Source organism: Mauremys mutica, chromosome 17, assembly GCF_020497125.1.
Source record: "Mauremys mutica isolate MM-2020 ecotype Southern chromosome 17, ASM2049712v1, whole genome shotgun sequence".
Classification (NCBI taxonomy): domain Eukaryota; kingdom Metazoa; phylum Chordata; order Testudines; family Geoemydidae; genus Mauremys; species Mauremys mutica.
This window is the reverse complement of record NC_059088.1, coordinates 14,486,667-14,507,940: the sequence shown is the minus strand read 5'-3', so window position 1 is coordinate 14,507,940 and position 21,274 is coordinate 14,486,667. Positions and strand designations below refer to the sequence as shown.

The 21,274-nt window shown below is 54.4% G+C and overlaps 2 protein-coding genes across 2 annotated transcripts; one reads left to right on the top strand and one right to left on the bottom strand.

Moving 5' to 3' along the window:
* Positions 1-3,903: 3,903 nt before the first annotated feature.
* Positions 3,904-6,486, bottom strand: LOC123352008 (interferon-inducible GTPase 5-like). The gene is made up of 3 exons (XM_044991691.1): positions 6,343-6,486; positions 5,697-5,937; positions 3,904-4,958 (listed from the first exon to the last, which is right to left on the bottom strand). Exons 1-3 carry the CDS (start codon positions 6,484-6,486, stop codon positions 4,228-4,230), a joined length of 1,116 nt encoding a protein of 371 aa, XP_044847626.1. The 3' UTR covers positions 3,904-4,227.
* Positions 6,487-14,687: 8,201 nt separating this feature from the next.
* LOC123351854 lies at positions 14,688-16,394 on the top strand. Its single transcript, XM_044991528.1, has 2 exons — positions 14,688-14,751; positions 15,399-16,394. Exon 2 carries the CDS (start codon positions 15,406-15,408, stop codon positions 16,237-16,239), a length of 834 nt encoding a protein of 277 aa, XP_044847463.1. The 5' UTR covers positions 14,688-14,751; positions 15,399-15,405; the 3' UTR covers positions 16,240-16,394.
* The last annotated feature ends 4,880 nt before the right edge of the window (positions 16,395-21,274 follow it).

Here is a 21,274-nt window from a genome sequence, read left to right as displayed (position 1 = left end):
CTAGCTCCCAGCACGGCTCTGCCTGCGCCCATCACCAGCGCGCCTGGCTCTGCAGCCGGGGCAGGGTACCAGACCCTTGGCATGGCGCTGAGCTAGTGCGTGTCTGGAGAAGGCAGGGAGGGGGAGGGGAGGAACGGGGCAGGAGATTTGACCCGCTGGAGGGAGGAGGGGGCAGCTTGGCTGTTTGCCAGGAGCTGAGGGGGTGGCAGGGTTGTTCCAGGGGTGGACGTGGCTGGCCCCGGAGAGACAGGGAGGGGATGATGCCCACCCCTGGCTGGGTCTGGGAACCCCTGATGTGACACCCCAGTGGGCTCTGGCCAGGATGGGAGAGGAGCTGGCTCTGTTTTCGGCTGCCCCTGCAGCCTATCAGGGCCTCCGCAGCCCAGTCACCTCATCTGCTCGGCCAGGGGCCAGTCAGCACCGGGTGGCTTTGCACAAGCCCCAGCTCAGCCCAGGCTGCCCCATGAACTGTCTGAGGGAGGGAGTCTGTGCAGGGAGACAGGGCAGGTCTGTGAGTGCAGAGCCGGTGCAGGAATGCCCGGCAGCCTCTGCCCTTCTCAGCCTCAGCGTGTGGGATACACCCCCTGCTGCCCCTTGATCACTAATTATCACTAGTGAGGTAACACTCCCTGGCCCCCGGCTGGGACCAGCACCCTATTGTGCTGGCACCTGGTGGCCAGTCAGGGTGATGCACAGAATGTGAACACGTAAGAAAGGAAGGTATCAAATAAAACCTTGGTTAAGTTAATTGCTCAGCTGATTACCCAAATCACCTGTCTTAGGGGTCTTTGGATACTGATTGCTTAACGAAAGGAAAGGACTCACATTTGATTTTTCAGTTTTATTGGCTACCCTCATCAACAGCAGCCAAGAGCATATAATAGAAAGGAATGCACAGTGGCACTGGTTTATGATTGGACTGAGAGAAACGGGAAAAACAGGTCAACACGCGAACCATCCAGGTTTTAAGAATCACATAACACATCCATAGCAGAAAGCAGCAAAATTCCTATTCAACAATTATCCTTCGACTTTGTTTGGAATTTTGACCAAGCCCCTTAAAGCAGAAGGAACCGCACTCAAGCCCATTAGTAAAACTCTCCAGTGGTACCTGACTCCACAGTGCAAAACAATTCCAGGCTCATGCATCAGGGTGCCCAACCTATGGCTCCTGGGCTGTACAGGGCCCACCAGAGCATTTCATAGGGCCCGGGACCTGCTTCAGCACAATATACTAACGGCCAATTCATTAGCATTTTAGCATCATGTTTCCATCATTTTAGTTCACACAAGTCTGTAAATAGACAATGCTCTACATAGGCTGTTTCTAGCTAAATACATACGAAACAAGCTGACCTAAAAATATCAATCAATACAGGTGACTTTAAATCTTATTAAACTATGTGGAATCTGTTTGGCTCACACAAGGTTGTGCTTAGGTTTCTGTGGCCCTCCTGTGTAGCAAGGTGGTGCACCATTGCCTAAGAAAATGTACTCACATGCCAATCCACCAAGGTCCCCTTCCCAGTGGATCTGTTGCAGTTACCACTTTTAACCAATACTCACACCAGTTATATTAGCTGGTAAACTGGTAAATATTAGCTGGTATATTAGAATCTGGTAAACTGGTAAACACGCCTAACCACCTAACAAGAACACCTATATTTTTATGACAGGCTGCATGCAGTTCAAGAGGCTTTCACACGTAGTCTTATTTTATGCCTGTATACACCTAGAACAGGACAGGCAGTGTGCAGCCATTAACTACGAGGGATGTACAGTGTTTAGGAATTGTAACTCGTTCTATTTCACAGCTATTTTACAACAAACTTTATCAAAACAAGGGCACAAGCTATAACTCTGGAAAAGAGAGAGCGAGAGAGAGAGAGTTAAAGGTACCTAACTGAGGGGTCCTTAATGTCACCAGGAGTGAGGATTCCCAAATGGCCAACTCAAAATTCCAGTCTTCTCCCTTTCTTGGCTTTCAGGAAGTGAGGTGCTGAAGGAGACAGGCCATTTTATCCCCTTTCTGCTGTGAGTTCAACTTGGTTCTTTCTCTAGGAGAAGCTGGCATGGACCAATCAAACGGTGGCCTATGCTTGTGATGAAGGCTGGAAATGTCCAACCAAAATGAGACTTGTATCCTTCTCGCCACCCAGCCTCAGGCATGTCTTGTGAGTTCTTACATGGGGGTCTTGAAAATTCCAGTCTCTTTTGTGCAAAACTCCTGGTGTGACACCAGGTTGTGTAGGACAAGTTAGGCCATAGCCAGGAGTACGACCATCTCGGGACAGCCAGTGAACACCTGCTGCTCAGCTCCACTCAGCAACCTCCTTTCACAGATTGCTTTCCAAGGGCCCCTCTTGCAATGCACTCCGATCACCATTGCATCCTATGCTGGCCAAGCTGCTGTTTGCCCTCGGCCCTTTGCTGGCTGCTGAAATGTCCAGTTTATCTTTCAAATGGAGTTTTATACAAAGTCTCGCCACATTCTATGATGCTCTTTAAACTTGTTGGAACAGTCCAGTCTATTAGAGAGGCACCGCCACTGTCAGTGACTGGGACATGGGTGGCCATGCCTAGCAGTTAGAGCAGGATCAGGTCCAATGGTTGGAGCAGGCATCAGTAGCCAGGAATCAGAGCCCAGGCTCAGGGCAAGAGTCAGGAATTGGAGCCGAGGGTCAGAACCAGGTTACCTGGCGTGAGGCAAGGCTGGGTCCAAGGCAGGAGCAAGGCTGGAACAGACAGGAGCAAGGCTTGGAATGAGCAGGAGCCATCTCTGAACACTCTGAGCAGCTGCTGACCTCCTGCTGTTGCTGGACTGAAGTTGCTCTGTTGACTCTTCCAGCCAATCATGCTGTGGAGCCATTTCGGCAGCCTGCTACTGGCTGACTGTGCTCATTGTGTTACCATGAGACTTGCTCTGTGGCAGGTCCTGAATCCTGACAACCACCTCCCCCTCCATCCATTTTGTGGGGGGTTAGGTGTGTCCTGAGAACACTCCTGGATCAGGCCCTGCAGGCCAGACAGACGAGGGAATGGAACCTTCTGGGGTGTCGGCGTGAGGCAGGTTCCCTGGTGCCTAGACCGATGCGGCTGTGCCCCTGCTCACTGGCAGAAACGTAGGCAGCTTGGGGCTTTACTGGTGGAAATGTAGCTGTCGAGCGACTTTAGAAACCCACAGGGTTAGGTGGCAGCTGAGCGGTGGTTTTCTGAATGCCCGGGTGCCCCATGCTGGACTTGGGGGGTTAAAACGACAGTTAGGCACCTAACTCCTTTTCATGGATCTAGCCCTGAGGACGCAGTTGTACCAGACTTCACAGGAAAAACAATGAGGAGTCCCTGTGGCACCTTAGAGACTAACACATTGATTTGGGCATAAGGTTTCGTGGGCCAGAACCCACTTCATCAGATGCATGGAGTGGAAAATACAGGAGCAGGTATAAATCCATGAAAAGATGGGAGTTGCCTTACCAAGTGTGAGGTCAGTCTAACGAGACAATTCAATTAACAGCAGGATACCAAGGGAGGAAAGATCACTTTTTAGTGGTAATGAGAGTGGCCCACTTCAAACAGTTGACAAGAAGGTGTGAGTAACCCTAGGGGGAAATTAGTTTTAGGTTTTGTAATGACCCATCCACTCCCAGTCTTTATTCAGGCCTAATTTGATGGTGTCCAGTTTGCAAATTAATTCCAGTTCTGCAGTTTCACGTTGGAGTCTGTTTTTGAAGGTTTTTTGTTAAAGAATTGCCACTTTTAAGTCTGTTAGTGAGTGACCAGGGAGATCGAAGTGTTCTCCAACTGGTTTTTGATTGTTGCGATTCCTGATGTCAGATTTGTGTCCATTTATTCTTTTGCATAGAAACTGTTGGGTTTACAGATTCTGTTTCACATGGGGCCAGGGAGAGTGAGCCAAGCAGAGATACTGGAGCATCGTCTTCTTCCCAGAACATTTCTCCTGGATTCATAGACTGGTTTAGAGACCAGCTCCATCCCAGCTAGTTTATTTTCAGGCAAAACTATCTAACCTGACATAGTGTTGGTGGAAGGGACAAGCTTTTGATTCACCAGAATCCTGTCTGATCTGATTTGGTCGGTCTCTCTGCTGTTTGTCAGTTTAGGGTGTTGTTTTGTTTTTGCTGGGCTCACCCATGTCTAGAGATTCTGGCAGGGCTGGGCCAGGTGTGTCTGGTTTTCTATGGGCAGGCATAGGCGGTCTTGGTGCTGTTATATGGACTCTTCAGCTCTGCGTTCAAGAGCCTTGGTCAGAATATTCTGAGCATCTTCCGCAGCGTCATCCAGAAAGCTCCGCAGCAGGTAGCGCGTGGTCACAAAAGAAATCCCTCCCCCTGCTAGGGAGCCAATGACTGGTACAAAATTCAGAATCAATTCTACCACCATCAGTGCTCCACATAGAGATCTGGAAAGCAGAGACAGTACAAACCCTTTTGTTATGGCTGAGGCCAGCGGAGACTTTTTGATAGCAGATTTCAGCTCTGCAACAGGCTTGTCAACCTGCTGAGCCAGTCTAGTGAGAGACTCTTCATCCAAGCCAAAGGCCAGGCAGTAACGCTCCATGTGAACAACCAAGATGGCTACATCACAGATGAGAGAGAGGCCTGGAACAGGAAGAGCACCAATAGCACATGATATTAGGGCCACTTCCCAAATATGCTCCTGCAGTTCGGCCTTTTTCTTCTCCAGGATCTTTGCTGAGATGTTGGGCAGGGCCAGGATGAAAATGTGTCTCTTCTGCTCATCCAGCTCATTCTCCAGGGTCTCCTGCAGGAGCTGGAAATCGTACTTAGTCAGTTCCCAGCTGGAGAGCAGGAAAACCCGTGGGGAGGCCTCACCTGTTTGTCTCAGGTTCTCTACGCAGTCCTCCCTGATCTCCTGCAGGGTTCTCGCCTTGTTGAAATGTACTAGCCAGAGCCGCACCTCAGCAGCACCTTGGGCTTCTATGCCAGGGAGCTGGAGACTGTGTTTCTCTTCCACAATAACCTGGCCGGCTGCCTTCGTACCTTACTAGAGTCTGTGTCATTGGGGGTTCTCCTGGGGTCTGCTGGGTCAGCGATCTGCAGCGCCGGGGCAGCACCCAGAGGGAGCATCTCACAACAGGCAGCTCCCCCCCATCACAGCAACTGTCCCCCCCCAAGCCTAAGGCTGACTGATATTCTTTGTTCCTAGATTGGCACCTTGCCGGGGGCTGCGGGAAACCCCCGTTCCTGGAGGAGCCCAGTTCGCCCGGCGATCCGGGGGGCTCCCACCGCACGACCCCTGCTCCCATTTGTGCCGCCTCTGCCCCGTCCGACGGGGCGAGTTACCTGCTCGCCGGGCGTGTGGGAAGCTGCGGGGCCGTTGGCCTGGGCAGAGCTCGGCTCAGCTCCGCGGGCGGCAGCCTGGGCTCTCCGGGGAGGATCCCTTTGGAGCAGGGACTCGCCTTTCCAGGCAGGGCCGGCTTCACCTCACCCCTCTGCTGCTTGCAGCTGAGGATGCCCCGACGGCAGCCCCAGCAGCACAACTGCCAGCCACTGCCCAGCCCGTGGCCAGGCTGGGGAGAGCTCGGCGCTGTCCCTTGGCCGCACTGGCTGCTGGTGGAGACAAGGTCCGGCTTCCTGAGGGGCTTCAGGGGCCTAAGGAGGCGGGGGGTGGGTTGGGGGGGGGATGGGCTTGTTCATAAGCACCTAACTCCTAACTGCGGAACCCAGGCTCCGATTGCGGGGGGGCGCTGACCCGGGGACCCCGCTCCAGCTGCCCGGGGAAGGGGGCGGCGGGAGGCTGCTGGAGGGTGGAAATGCTGCGGGGCACTAAGGCAGCCCGGGGGCGGGGGGCGCTGGGTGCTGGGGCGGCCTCCTGGTTTCCATTTCCCCGCGTGTTTTCCAGGAACTCGAGTCTGGCTGGTTTCCAGGTCCCGGGTTTCTCCTCGGTCAGGAGGGGCTGGAAAGAGCCGCGATCTGCTCAAGCCGGGAGCCAGCGAGCCCCGCCCGGGACCTGCCCGGGACCTGCTCCCGCGCCGCTCGCCTGGGGCCAACTTTCACTCTTCGCCCCACCGGGGGCTTTATAAGGAGCCGCGGAGAGACAGCGCCGCCCCCTCGCCCGCAGCCGCGCCGAGCGGAGACAGGTGAGAGCTCCGGTCCCGGCCCCTCTGGGTCCAGCCAGCGGGAGCAGCAGCCGGGACCCCGCCCCCCCCGGTCCGAGCCGGCTGCGGAGAGCCGGCCCGCCCCTTTCCCCCCCTCCCGAAATCCGAGCTGGCTGCAGAGGGCTCCTCCTCGAAATACGGTGCCCCTAGATCCACCACCCGGGCCGCTCCGCCCCCCCCCCCCACAATAACATCGCACGCACCCCCTTCTGGGTGAGGACCCCCAGTTTCAGAAATGCTGACTTCATAGTTTTCGAAATGATCTTCAGCGGGTGCAGATCACTTCCCCCCAGCGTCACCACTGATCCACAGCCCCGCATCCAGCTGCTGGGGACCCCGGGGAACATTTCCGGGGGCAGCCCTACCAGGAGCTGGAACCCCCAGCCAGCCCCCGGCCCCTGGGTGCAATGAGTCCTTCAGGGTATCTCTGCACTGCAATTAAACACCGTGGCTGGCCTGCCGGGCTGCAAACTGGCAGTGTGGACGTGCAGGCTTGGACTGGCGCACAGGTGGTGGGATTGTCCCTGGGGGGACGCTCCCAGAGCCTGGCCTCCAGCCTGAACCCAGATGTCTACATGGCAAATTTTAGCCCCCCAGCCTGGGTCAGACCAGACGCCGCCATTCCAGGGAGCTTTTATTCCAGTGTCAATGTACCAGAGACTCCCCCATCGCTTCCACACACCCTGTCCCCTGGCTCCACCCCAGTGGCGCGCTGCCTCCGGTTCGCAGTGTCGCTCTCTTGGGGCCCACAGCAACTGTGAAGTGCGTAACGGACTGACGTGCTTTGCACGCCCCATCTAGCAGAGCAGCGCCTCTATACGTCACCACTGCCGGCAGGGACAGTTCCTGCCTGACAGCCGTTAGTTAGAGAGTCATGCCCTGGAGCAGGAGAGTGTTTAATCTTATTAAACTTAAAAAAAAATCTTTTCTAATGTCATTCTGCTCCTCTCATTAGCGATGTAAGCAGAGTCAGGATGAGATCTACCCTGACATCTGGTGGTACATTATGAGGAGTGGGCAAAGGAATTTTAGGAATGTGCATTTGCATTGGAAAACCCACTCCACTTAGCATAACACACAGCAGCATGGGATGGTTATTTTCACACTGTGGAATCCCCAATTTCTTTGTTATTGGGGCAGGAAGGAAAAAAAGGGGCTGTTACCTTAATTATGTGAATGAGGAACTATGAGACTGCTTTATGACAGAAATGACTCAACCTACATTAAATAGTACTTGCTAGACAAGGGACATGGGTTCCAAAACCCAGTGAAGAGAGAGAGGCTGGGGACTGGTGTGTGTACCTGATGGTATGGGCTCCTTTTGAGGGCCTGGAACACCAATTGCACATCCTCCTCTCTCCACTGTTAAAGAGCAGAGCTGATTTTGTATCCTTTAGGAGTCCATCTAGAGGTTGCTGACCTGAATTCACGTTGGGCCATATGGCACTGGGGCTCTCCTACTACAAGTTGAAATCACTAAGAGCTGAAATCACTGAGTGCTGTGTTAAGTAGTGGGAGAGCCTGAAGATCTATCACCAAGCAGCTGGCAGAGCGGAGCAGTCTGCAGCACGTTGGAGCAGCCCGTGGAGTGGTTTGTGGGGGACGGCTGACGTGGTTCACGGGTCTGCTGGAGGAGCGGCACAGCTGGTGGCGTGGAGCCAGTCGTGGTGAAGGCTGCAGCAGAACTCCACGGAGAAGCGGGGCAGTCGGCCCTGGCCCATGTAAGGTGTCCCTAGCACCCTGTGTGTGCGACCCCCCCCATTTCCACCGGGGGGGGGGGAACTCTGCAGATAAACTATTGTACTCTGGGGTGGCACTGACCAGAGACTGAGACTTTTGGGTTGTTGGACTTTGGGGTGATTGGACTTAAGACCCTAAGGACAGTGCCAAATGTACTTGGAGGTGGGTTTTTGCTTCTGGTTTGTGTATAGTCCTGTTTGTGGTGTCTCTCCAACGTGATGCCACATTGTTTCCTTCCTTTATTAAAAGGATTTTGCTACACTCAGACTTCGTGCTTGCGAGTGGGGAAGTATTGCCTCCTGGAGGCGCCCGGGGGGGTGGTAGGTAATTGTCCCAGGTCACTGGGTGGGGGCTCGAGCCGGTTTTGCATTGTGTTATTGAAACGGAACCCCTGGATACTGAACCTGGCCCTTGTTGCTGCCAACTCAGAGGGGCAGAAGGGTTACATTTTTGGGGGCTCGTCCAGGATCCCTGGGTCAGTACCCCTCGCAAGCACCTGTTGAGTGTTCCACTGTATTGGGAAACAATTGTCTTTATATTTTGAGGGAATTACTGTTTGTATAATGGCTAATATGTCGGGTTTGTTGGGCCCCAGTCCTGCAGCTTCTAGCTCAGGGGCGGCAGCCTCAGCCAATGATTGGGCACAAGCACTGGGGCATATATTGGAAAAGATTGTGTTGGCCTATGCTACGTCAAACTCTTGTCGTAAGTTAAGGTTATTTGCTGGGGAAGAGGAGTTTGAACCCTGGTTGGAGCATACCACTGAAATGGTGCGGGAGTGGGCCGTACCTGATGTAGAAAAGCGAAGATGTCTAATAGAGAGCCTTAGTGGCCCAGCATTAGATGTACTTCGTACCCTGAAGCTCATTGACCCTGAGGTCAGTGTGAAGGACTGCCTGGAGGCCCTTGATAATACCTTTGGGAGCGTAGAGAGCCCTGAAGACAGTTACTGTAAATTCCTTGATTCCCGACAGGAAAGGGGTGAGAAAATTTCAGCCTATATACAGAGGCTGGAGAGACTACTTCAGAGAGCTGTTATGAGGGGAGCAGTGACTGCTGAGCAGATGGATCAGACCAGACTGGCTCAAGTTGTAAGAGGGACTCAGTATCAGAACCCGATTCTACTTCATCTCCGACTAAGAGAATGGCAGGATCACCCCCCAAGTTACTCCCAGCTGATAAAGGAGGTCAGCGAAGAGGAAGAAAGGCAGGCTGCCAGCGAGTGTTGGGAAGCCCAAACATTGGAACCAGCCAGCACAACGCCACTGCAGATGGCCAGTGTACTGATGGTGAGCACCACAGAGGAACTTGCCCAACAAATGCAGGTCCTGACGGAACGGATAGCTGAGCTGCAAAGCACCATTGACCGAGCTAAGATTTCCAGGAATAAGGAGCCTCAGACTGTGACAATGGAGAAGTCAGTATCTAGAGCCACTGTTCCATCCCGGCGAAGGGGGAAAGGACAATTCTTTTGCTATTGGTGTGGTCAGGATGGGCACAGTGCTGCTAACTGCCATAAGGAAGAGAACCCCTCCTTAGTGTATGGAAAGCTGAGGATCAGTTGGGAGAGATCCAGTAGCTGTCAGAAGGTCTGGGGATGGGGACCACCCAGGCCTACAGGATTTGAAGATTCCCCCAGAAGAGACCGTCCAGCTGGGATCCCCGCAGGACTGATAGGGCCGCGAGCAGAGGTCATGGTGAGGATTGAAGGGGCGGAGTGTAAAGCCGTGCTTGACACTGGATCTCAAGTGACTATTATATTTCAGTCATTCTACCAACAGATGCTTAGGCACCTGCCTATACAGCCACTGACTGGCATTGGTCTGTGTGGCCTCAGCATGGATGAATACCCCTATCAAGGGTATGTCATAGTGCACCTGGAATTCCCAGAGGAGGTTGCTGGGGTAAGGGAAGAGGTAGACACAGCTGCCTTAATATGCCCTGACCCTAAAGGGACCTCTGATGTGTCTGTGCTGATAGGGACCAACTCCAGTCTCTTCAAGGTGCTCGCGGATTACTGCAGACGACGGGCTGGGGACCAGTACCTGAGTACCCTGATGATCCATACGCTTTGTGCTGAAGCCTATAGGAAGATTGAGAGTGCTAAAAAGGAGACATCGGAGCTACCGATTGGGGCACTGAAGTACATGGGCACAACCCCCTTAGTAGTACCTGCAAGGACAGAGCAAGAGGTGCTTGTCATGAGTACCAGGCTGAAAGGCAGTAAAGGGGCATTAGCAATGATAGAGCAGCCAGTTGAAGGAGAGCTCCCGGAAGGAGTGCTGGTCCCCAGTGGAGTCATAACCCTACCTGCTGAAGCCCAAGAAAAGGTGACTATACTGATTGCTAATGAAACAAGTCGAGATGTTGTTGTGAAGCAAGGACAAAAGATAGCAGACCTCTTCGAGCCTGAATCAATTGTGAAACCCCAGTGCAAGACTCAAGTTCCGACAATAGACCCAGCAAAGTTTGACTTTGGAGATTCACCATTGTCGGAGGAGTGGAAAGATTGCCTGAGGAGGAAACTTTGTGAAAGACCCAAGCTGTTCTCATTGCATGAGTGGGATGTGGGATGTGCAAAAGGAGTAGAGCACAACATCAGACTACATGACTCCCGACCTTTCAGAGAGAGATCTAGGAGGCTTGCTCTCTCCGAGATGGAAGATGTGCAACAACATCTTCAAGAGCTGGCTGCAAATGGCATCATTACAGAGTCCCGCAGCTCATACGCCTCACCCATTGTGGTGGTCCGTAAAAAGAATGGGAAAATCCGGATGTGTATTGACTACCGCACCCTGAACCGCCGTACTGTGGTTGACCAGTACACAATGCCTCGAGTCCAAGATGCCTTAGACTGTTTGCTGGGAAGCCAGTGGTTCTCTGTGTTGGATCTTCGGAGTGGATACTCCCAGATCCCTCTGGGTGAAGAAGATAAGGAGAAGACAGCCTTCATCTGCCCATTAGGGTTTTATCAGTCCGAACGCATGCCCCAGGGGATTTCTGGAGCACCTGCCACATTTCAGCGTCTTATGGAGAAAGTTGTGGGAGACATGAATTTACTGCAAGTGTTAGTTTATTTGGATGACTTGATTGTGTTTGGAAGAACTTTGGAAGAGCATGAAGAAAGACTTCTTAAAGTGCTTGATAGGTTGGAGGATTATGGTTTGAAGCTTTCAATTGACAAATGCCAGTTCTGCAGGACCTCGGTGAAGTATGTGGGCCACATCGTGTCCCAAGAGGGTGTGAGTACTGATCCTGATAAAATAGAAGCACTCACGACATGGCCACGTCCAAGCAACTACAGAGAACTCAAGACTTTCCTTGGGTTTAGTGGCTACTACCGTAGATTTGTGAAAAACTATGCTACAATTGTAAAACCCCTCAATGATCTTACCAGGGGATATCAGTCCAGCAAGAACAAATCTAAGACCAAGAATAAAGGGCCTTCTGTGCACAGATGCTATGGCCCCTTCGAACCCTTTGGGCCCCGGTGGGATGAGAGATGTGAAAAGGCTTTTCGAGAAATCATTACTTGCCTAACTCATGCCCCTGTCCTAGTCTTTGCTGACCCAAGCAAGCCATTCATCCTGCATACTGATGCCAGTTTGGAGGGTCTTGGAGCAGTACTGTACCAGGAGGTGGAAGGCAAGCGTAAACCTGTAGCCTTTGCCAGCCGAGGACTGTCTGATAGTGAAACACGCTATCCCACTCACAAGCTGGAGTTCTTGGCCTTGAAATGGGCCATCACTGAGAAATTTCGAGACTACTTGTATGGTGGTCAGTTCCAGGTGTGGACAGACAACAACCCACTGACTTATGTATTAACAAGTGCTAAACTGGATGCTACAGGGCAAAGATGGGTGGCCGCTTTGGCTAGCTATGACTTCAGCATTCAATACCGATCAGGGAGAAGCAATGTAGATGCAGATGCATTGTCCAGGCGTCCACAAGCACCAGGAGTTGCTGTGATACCCACGGATGGAGTGAGAGCTATTTGCAGCGTGAGTCGCCGAGAGCCGGAGGCCCATGAGAGCCTTCATGGATGCGTTGCTGAAGCTTTGGGCCTGCCCCCTGAATGTGTGCCTTCTGCTTCAGTGAACTATATTGCTTTGGACCAATCTCCTTTGCCCGTGCTCAATGCGGCTGACTGGCAGGAAGCCCAGCTGCAAGATATTGACATTCGTGATACACTACTTGCCAAAAGGGAGGGGAGAGGCCCAGCTGCGGTTGTTCCACCTACCCCAGAGGGCAAACTACTGTTGAGAGAATGGACCAAGCTAAAACTGATTCAGGGAGTGCTACACCGTGTGATCACAGATCCTCTACAAAGGCAACGGAACCAACTAGTGCTGCCGAAAGAGTACAGAGGCCTGGCCATGAGGGCCCTGCATGATGACTTTGGACATTTAGGGATGGAGAGGACCCTGGAACTTACCCGCAGTAGGTTCTATTGGCCCCGGATGGCTGAAGATGTTTGCAGAAAATGTGAGACCTGCGCTCGATGTGCTCAAAGGAAAACTCTGCCCACGAGGGCTGCATATCTGAAGAACATCACCAGCAATAAACCTCTGGAGCTGGTATGCATTGATTTCTTGTCTTTAGAAGTGGACAAGAGGAATATTGGGAACATTCTAGTAGTGACCGACCATTACACGCGATATGCGCAGGAATATCCCACACGTGATCAGAAGGCCACCACTGTCGCTCGAGTACTATGGGAAAAATATTTCTCAGTTTATGGATTCCCAGCCCGGATACACTCGGATCAGGGACGAGACTTTGAGAGTCACCTTCTGAAGGAGGTGCTGAGGATAGCAGGAATTAAAAAGTCGAGGACAACGCCTTATCACCCGCAGGGTGACCCTCAGCAGAGAGGTTCAACCGAACCCTGTTAGATATGTTAGGGACTTTGCGGCCAGAGCAGAAGGCAACCTGGAGCCAACATGTTGCATTTCTGGTGCACGCCTACAACGCCACCAAGAACGATGCTACGGGAGTCACCCCATATCTCTTGATGTTTGGGCGAGAACCAAGATTACCCATAGACCTGTGCTTTGGTGTATCAGAGGATGGCGATAGCTATGAAACCCATCAGCAATATGTATCCCGACTACGAGAAAAGCTGCGGGATGCCTACCACTTAGCTACATCTGCAGCTCGGAAGAATGCAGACCGCAACAAACATCGATATGATTCTAGAGTACGTCTGCAAGAGCTCCAGCCAGGGGACAGAGTCCTGCTGCGAAATTTGGGTATTGCTGGCAAACACAAGATAGCTGACAGATGGAAAGCAATACCTTACTTGGTGATGGAAAAGCTAGGAGACCTGCCGGTCTACAAGATCAAACCTGAAGAGGGTCCAGGGAAGACAAAGACCGTGCATAGAAACCTTTTGCTCCCGGTGGGGGAATTGGTAGGCAGCCCTTATGAGATGGGCCACAACAGGGCAATTGGGCAGAACGAAGGTGCTGTACCAAAGCCACTTCCCAACATGGACAGCCAGCCTCCTGCAGCTAACCTACCCCTACTCAGCACATCTGAGAGTGAGTCTGAGGAGGAAGACACAACCATGGTGTATCCTAGGATGAAGACAAGATTGCAGTCTCGATCAGCTGAATCAAAAGAGACTACCTCCTCTTCCGCCCTAAACCCTATGGCAGAAGTATTTAGGCCCATTCCTGACACTCCTGAGCCACTGGTGGAACCCCCGTGTAATGACTTACACAGATTATTGGACAGTGGCGACATACAGATGGAAGATGTCCCAAGCACCTTCGATCCTCCACGGTTAGAACTAGAAATGCAGGGGCCTATGCCAGCATCCGAGGGGAACTCACAGGAAACCTCCCCATCCGTCACTCAAGAGGATGTCCCCCCTACCACAGCAACAGAGATTCTCCATAGGCGAGACAGGGTTATAAGACCAGTGAAACGGCTAACTTACGATGCACCTGGGGTGATTAGTGAGGAGCCAATACATTTAGCACACAGGTTTGTGAAAGCTAAAGTGGGCTATCTGAGGCCCTTTGGAGGGGACCAGTAAGTTGGTATAGTAGGGAATGTGATTTGTCGGGACGACAAATTCTCGGCTGGGGGGAGGATGTAAGCAGAGTCAGGATGAGATCTACCCTGACATCTGGTGGTACATTATGAGGAGTGGGCAAAGGAATTTTAGGAATGTGCATTTGCATTGGAAAACCCACTCCACTTAGCATAACACACAGCAGCATGGGATGGTTATTTTCACACTGTGGAATCCCCAATTTCTTTGTTATTGGGGCACGAAGGAAAAAAAGGGGCTGTTACCTTAATTATGTGAATGAGGAACTATGAGACTGCTTTATGACAGAAATGACTCAACCTACATTAAATAGTACTTGCTAGACAAGGGACATGGGTTCCAAAACCCAGTGAAGGGAGAGAGGGTGGGGACTGGTGTGTGTACCTGATGGTATGGGCCCCTTTTGAGGGCCTGGAACACCAATTGCACAGCCTCCTCTCTCCACTGTTAAAGAGCAGAGCTGATTTTGTATCCTTTAGGAGTCCATCTAGAGGTTGCTGACCTGAATTCACGTTGGGCACTGGGGCTCTCCTACTACAAGTTGAAATCACTAAGAGCTGAAATCACTGAGTGCTGTGTTAAGTAGTGGGAGAGCCTGAAGATCTATCACCAAGCAGCTGGCAGAGCGGAGCAGTCTGCAGCACGTTGGAGCAGCCCATGGAACAGTGAGCAGTGTGGAGCGGTTTGTGGGGATGGCTGACGTGGTTCACGGGTCTGCTGGAGGAGTGGCACAGCTGGTGGCGTGGAGCCAGTCGTGGTGAAGGCTGCAGCAGAACTCCACGGAGAAGCGGGGCAGTCGGCCCTGGCCCATGTAAGGTGTCCCTAGCACCCTGTGTGTGTGACCCCCCCATTTCCACCGGGGGGGGGGGAACTCTGCAGATAAACTTTTGTACTCTGGGGTGGCAGTGACCAGAGACTGAGACTTTTGGGTTGTTGGACTTTGGGGTGATTGGACTTAAGACCCTAAGGACAGTGCCAAATGTACTTGGAGGTGGGTTTTTGCTTCTGGTTTGTGTATAGTCCTGTTTGTGGTGTCTCTCCAACTCGTGCTTGCGAGTGGGGAAGTATTGCCTCCTGGAGGCGCCCGGGGGGGTGGTAGGTAATTGTCCCAGGTCACTGGGTGGGGGCTCGAGCCGGTTTTGCATTGTGTTATTGAAACGGAACCCCTGGATACTGAACCCGGCCCTTGTTGCTGCCAACTCAGAGGGGCAGAAGGGTTACAGCCATATAAATGTCAGATCCCTTTCTGGGTCTTGCTAGGCTCTCAGCATCAGCAAGATCATGAGGCAGTGAGTTCCACAGGCAAATCTCAGGGTTGTTGTGAAACAACGTTCCCTCTACTCCATTTCGTAGGGGTTCCCTATCGGTGCCATCGCACATCCCCTTGGCCTTGCACTGGGGATCCTGGAGGGGAAACTCTTTCACTCTCTCACCTGTGCTCTCCGCTTTGTTTCCCAGCCTCGCGATGCTCTCCCTGTTCTCCGGCACAGAGAGCGAAAGAGAGAGGCTCGTGCGCGCCAGCCAGTCCCTGCTCGACTCCCTGGAAGGATGCATCTCGGCCACCCACGCGCTGCTCGGCCTCCTCAACCAGCACCTTGACACCAGCGTGTCGCTGGAACCGGTGGGGGGCAGCGTCGGCGTGGGGGAGAGCCTGGAGCGCCTGCTGCGGGCAGCGCGGGAGATGCAGGCCGCGGCGGAGCAGACGGACAGACACGTGCGGAAGAACGCCAGCCGTGACCTGTACGCCCGCATGGCCTCCCCCCACACCCCGCTGCAGGAGAAGGGGGCCATCGTCCGGGACTTCCACCAGGCCACCATGGGGATCTTCGGCAGCGTGGGTGGCCCCGTGGTGGCAGTGCTGCTGCAGAACGCCGGCCTCCCTGAGCGGCTGGAGGCGGCTCTGCGGGAGGCGGAGGCCTCCCCGGTGCTGCGCCTGCCGATGGACGCCCTGCTCCGGAGCAGCGAGGAGATCGCCAGGGCTGTTTCCGCTTGTGCCACCCCTGGGGACCCAAGTGGGGAAACGGCTGCAGGGCCCCCCGAGAATGGCCCCGTCTCTGGGACCGGCATGGTGCAAAGTCTGGGCGACCACCTGCCCGATGTCCTCACGGGGCGTCGTGCTAGGAATGCCCTGGCTGCGGCCGCCCGGCACCTGGAGCAGGCGCTCCAGGCGCTGGCACCGGCCTGCAAGTCTTTCCAGTTGGTAGCTGCCGCGGCTGAGGTCTACATGGCCCTGATCTCGGAGCAGCAGCCGGGAACGGGAGAGGGGCCGGGCCAGAATCCTGCCGGCGTCGCCCATTGAGCTGCGCAGGCAGAGCCATGACAGCGCCCCCTGGCCGCGGCACACGCACGGGCAGGCTTTGCCCCGGGCTCTGCTCCGGTTAATGAGCCCGGCAAGGCCCAGCATGTGGGGCTGGCAGCCGGGAGCCGCAGCAAATAAAGGGAACTGAGCAAAACCGCAGGCCTGAGTCGTCCTGGTTTGTCCCGGGTGGCGAGCTGGCCCAACGGCCCTAGAACCAGGCTCCTCTCCCGGCCCCTGGTGTAAATCAGGAGTAGCTTGGGGGGTGGGGGGACAATGGGGCCAATTCCCCTCTCTGATGTAAATCAGGAGTAACTCCACTGATGTCAAGGGTCCAATTCCCCTTCACTCTGGTGTAAATCAAGAGAAAGTCAGGAGAGGGGGAGCGTAAAAAACCTGAACCACAAATGTTCTGGTTACAGTTATTTTTCCTGCAATTTGTGCGTATGTGCGGCGGGGGGGGGGGGGGGGAGGGGTTGATGAAAGAATAAAAGAATTTATTTTTTTCAAAACCCCTTTCTGGTAAAAATAAAAACCCAGGTGGTGGTTTGGGCTGAAAGTTTGTGGTTTGGGTTTTTTAAAAACTTCCTTTTTTTTTTTTGTTAACAAAAAAGAGTTGCAAACCTTAACCAGATTTTTCTTTGTTACTTCAAAACTGACACGTTGGTCCCAGCTTTGGTTCCAGGGCTTTTCCCTTTTTTTGCAAACTGCCTTGATTCATGTGCAAACGGGGTACCCCTGGTATCAGGGGCTTTGTCTGAGACGCTCCCCAGACCAGGCACGATGGGGGGTCGCTTGGGGGGGGGGTGAGTCAGAGCTCATTCCCCAGCTGGGGCTCCAAGCCCCTGTGGGGTCGGGTCTGGACTTTGACCCGGTCTGTGGCGCTTTGGGCTCAGCCGGGCCAGAACCCACTTGCCCACAGGGCCGGAGGGTGGAGCAGGGGGCTCTGGAGTCGCGCTGCAGCAGAACCAGCACCAGGGAGCAGACGCCGGGGTCAGGGAGTCACAGGGCCGGTGTTCTGGGACAGTCCCTGGGGGTCCCACAGCCGGGCAGCCCCCATTAGGGTCTCGCTCTGTCACCAGGGGAAGCCACTTGGCTTCACCACCTCCTGGGACCCAACCTCGGCGCCTCCAGCCCCTTCGCTCCCTCCAGCGTCTCCGCCTGAGACGGGCACCTGAGGGAGCCGTGTACCCCAAGGGGGGCACTGCCCCCAGCATCTGCTGGGGCTCCCAGTCAGCGGGGAAAGGGCAGGCGGGTTTATTAGGTGGCTGCTCCCAGCATGGCCAGTCCTCAGTCAGCCCAGAGAGCCGGAAGCTGCAGCCTGGGCCATGGCTGGGGGGGAGGGATAGCTCAGTGGTTTGAGCATTGGCCTGCTAGACCCAGGAGTGTGAGTTCAATCCTTGAGGAGGCCACTTAGGGATCTGGGGCAAAAATTGGTCCCGCTGGTGAAGGCAGGGGGCTGAACTCAGTGACCTTTCAAGGTCCCTTCCAGTTCTAGGAGATTGGTATTTCTCCAGTTATTACCTATGGGCAGCTCCGGGCCCAGCCAAGCATGTCCACCCTCGGCCCCCGCTCTTCCAGCTGGCTGCCCGCAATGCAGGGGAGGCGTCACCCTGGGGATTAGTTACTAGATCAGAAATGTCCCAGCAGGTTGGCTTTGCCATTGTCTTTGTGGAGTCGCCAGTGATTGGCCCCAAGTTGAGAAAGCCAGGGTCAGCTGCCCCGGGTGGTAGCCTGCGCGAGAGAAAACTGATCTTTTCCAGCCCCTAGGGCCCAGCACGGCACATAGGGGAAACCGAGGCACACACGGTCTTCACACAAAATAGTGGAGGAACTTCCCACTGTGCTACTCATGCAGGTGCAACCTGAGACTCACAGGAAACATGCATGAGCAGAACTCTCACGACTGCCAGCTGGCATGGACACAGCCACAGGACTGAATAAATCCCCCACCCCCATGTATCTTGGGTGTGGGGCCACACACACACACACACACACAGAGTGGGGCTCATCCCCTTCAGCAGGGGCGCGCACACACTTTGTGCACGCCCCTGCTGAAGGGGACGAGCCCCACAGCACCTCTATATCCAAGGGGTTCCTGTATGCATCACATAAGTGCTCCCACCCCCAGGGCTTCCCCTCATTTGACTGGCGTGTGTGCCCCAGCCTGCCGGGTGAAGTGGTGTCTAATGGTTACAGCAGGGGGCTGGGAGTCAGGACACCTGGGTTCTCTCCTGGCTCTGGGAGGGGAGTGGGGTCTAGTGGGTAAAGCAGGGGACTGTGTGCCAGGACTCCCTGCAGCTGGAGGGTTTGGGGCAGTTCTGCCAGGGTCATGACATGTTTGCGGGCCCATCTTCCAGTCCCTGCCCGGCCCACTCCCCCTATTGGGTGGCAATGTGAAGGCACCAAGCACCTGGTGGTTGGAGGGAGGAGAGGGGAGGAGATCTGAGGCCCAGGATCAGGACCCATGCCCATGTGTCCACCCCTGGCTTGTACGGCCCAGCCCCTCACCCACATTCCCTGCCATTCCCCTGCGCTGGACCCACAGCTCGAAGTCTTGGGATTCCCCACCCTGGCCCCAGGTGCTCTGTACGCTGGCTGGCATCACCCTGGGGTAAATCAGGAGTAATGCCATGGGGGCCGATTCCCTTCTCCCTCACCTGGGGGTAAATCAGTTCAGTAGCTCTTCTCAGAACCCTCCCCAATTGTCTAATGTCCTGTTTGATACCTGGCTCCCCCCCAGAGCTGGGTGCAGTCTCCAGTCATGGTCTCCCCCATGCTGTATCCAGAGGGGACCCCACCTCCCAGCTCCTATTCTCTAATCCCCTGCTTCTCCAGCCCAGAGCCGCGCTCCTCCTGTCACCCAGAGAGCTCCGGCCCAGTGGGTTCCACCAGGATCTCTGGGTCCTTCCCGAATTGCTGCTTTCCAGGGTACAGCCCCCACCATGTAACTCCTACCCACATCAGTTGTGTCCCTCTCTTAGCCAGTGTGCAGGACGCTCCTGGTGGGTTGATTCGCCTTCAAAATCTAGTGATTTGTCCCAGGTCACAAGAGGAGTGCAGGGGGGTGCGGCAGGGGTGGGCCGGTCTGGAGACAGAGGAGAGCAGGACTGGTTGGTTTCAGGCAGGGGGGTGCGGCAGGGGTTGGCTGGAGATAGGGCAGGGGTTGGCTGGAGATGGGACAGGGGGTGTGGGGCTGACACGGGCAGGGCAGAGGGTGCGGCAGGGGCTGGTTGCGGGCAGGGGGTGCGGGTACAGGGGGTCCAGCCCACCCTGTAGGGTAAGTGCCCCTTCCTCCTCCCTCCCCCACCGGGGTAGCAGCAGCAGCCTGGGGTCGGGGGCTATTTAAAGGGTCCGGGGCTCCCCTGCTTCCACTGTCCCAGCCCTTTGAGTAGCCGAGGGAGCCCTGGGGGAGCAGTGCATCTTCAGAGGCAGCTGGAGCCCCCCACTACCCCAGGGCTCGGGGGGTTATTTACAGAACCACGTTGTGCTGTCATTTTCACCAATGCAAAGCGGGTCTAGAATGCTGCTCTTTTGGCTCAGGAGAGTTCTCCGCCCGCTTTGCACTGGTGTGAATGAGTCTGCAAGGTGCTGGCAATGGAGAATCCGTCATCCCTCAGACAGTCCCGTCTGAGTTACAGGGACCTTGTGATGGTCTCAGGAGCCAGTCTGGAGCCTGCATTTCCATGTGATGGAAACCGAAAGCAACAGGCTGAGCAGCCCCTTTCCCAGAAATGGGAGAAAGGCAGGAAGCCCCCCTGGCTCTCAGTCAGTAAACAAAACTCTGGCAGAACTTAATTCTTGCACGTGTAACCCTTCTGCCGGGCTGAAACGATAGCAGCAAGGGCCGGGTTCAATACATAGGGGTCCCTTCCCCACAACATAATGCAAATCCAGCTCGAGCCCCCACCCAGTGACCTGGGAAAATTTTACACACACCCCTGGGCGCCTCGAGGAGGCAACACTCCCCCTCTTGCAAGCACAGAGTCTTGGTGTAGCAGAAAAGGTTTAATTACATGAGATAAACAACAAGCATTAAATTGGGAAAATACCTCAGCTAGAGTTCATAGGTCAAACCGTGAGCAAAGACCCACCCCAGCAAATTGGGTCGTGTCCTTCTCTCGGGGCCCTTGAGTCCAGCAGCCCCCAAATCACCCACAGTCCCAAAGTCCCACAATCCAAAAGTCTCTGTCCCGGGTCTGTGCAGCTCCAGAGTTTAAGAGTCTCTCTGCAGAGGTCCCCCTCCCCAGCTTGGGTAGAAAGGGGCACCTTACGTGGTTCGGGGCCAACTGCCCTGCCTCTTTGTGGGGTTCTGCTTCCACTAGTCATCCCCGCAAACAGCTCAGCTCCTCTTGCTCTGTGGGCTGCTCCGCTCTGCCAGCTGCTCTGGCACACCAGCTGTCCTGTGATCCACTCCAGCCGTCCTCAGGAGCTGCTCGGCTCCACTCACCCAGGGCTGCACAAACTGCTCCACTCTGTTCTGCCAGCTGCTCTGCTCTACGGTATTGCTTCAGGCCCCCCCCCCTCATTAGCACAGTACTCAGTGCTCTCAGCTCAGCAAGTCCAGCTCTTCAGTGATTTCAGCTCTTCAGTGATTCCAGCTCACAGCAGGGGAGCCCCAGTGCCAGTGAGTTCAGCTCAGTACCTGTATCTAGATTCTTAAGGGAATCAAAAATTAACTCTGACATTCCACAGTGGAGAGAAGCACAGGTGGAACTGGTGCTTCTGGCTCACACAAGAAGCCTGCACTACCAAGTACAGATATCTGTTCCCAGCCTTTCTCTTCTCAATGGGTTTTGGAACCCATGTGCCCCATCTAGCAAGCGCTATCCAGCTGACAATGAAACCCCCCATCACAAGACAATTTTTGTAGTTCCCCATTTACCCAATCAGGGTGACAACATTTCATTCCTCCTGCCCCAATAACAAAGAAATTGGGGATCCCACAGCGGTGAAAATAGCCATCCCAGGCTGCTGTGATCTATGCTAATGGCAGTGGGAGTGCCAATGCAAATAATTGAAATACCAATGCGAATAC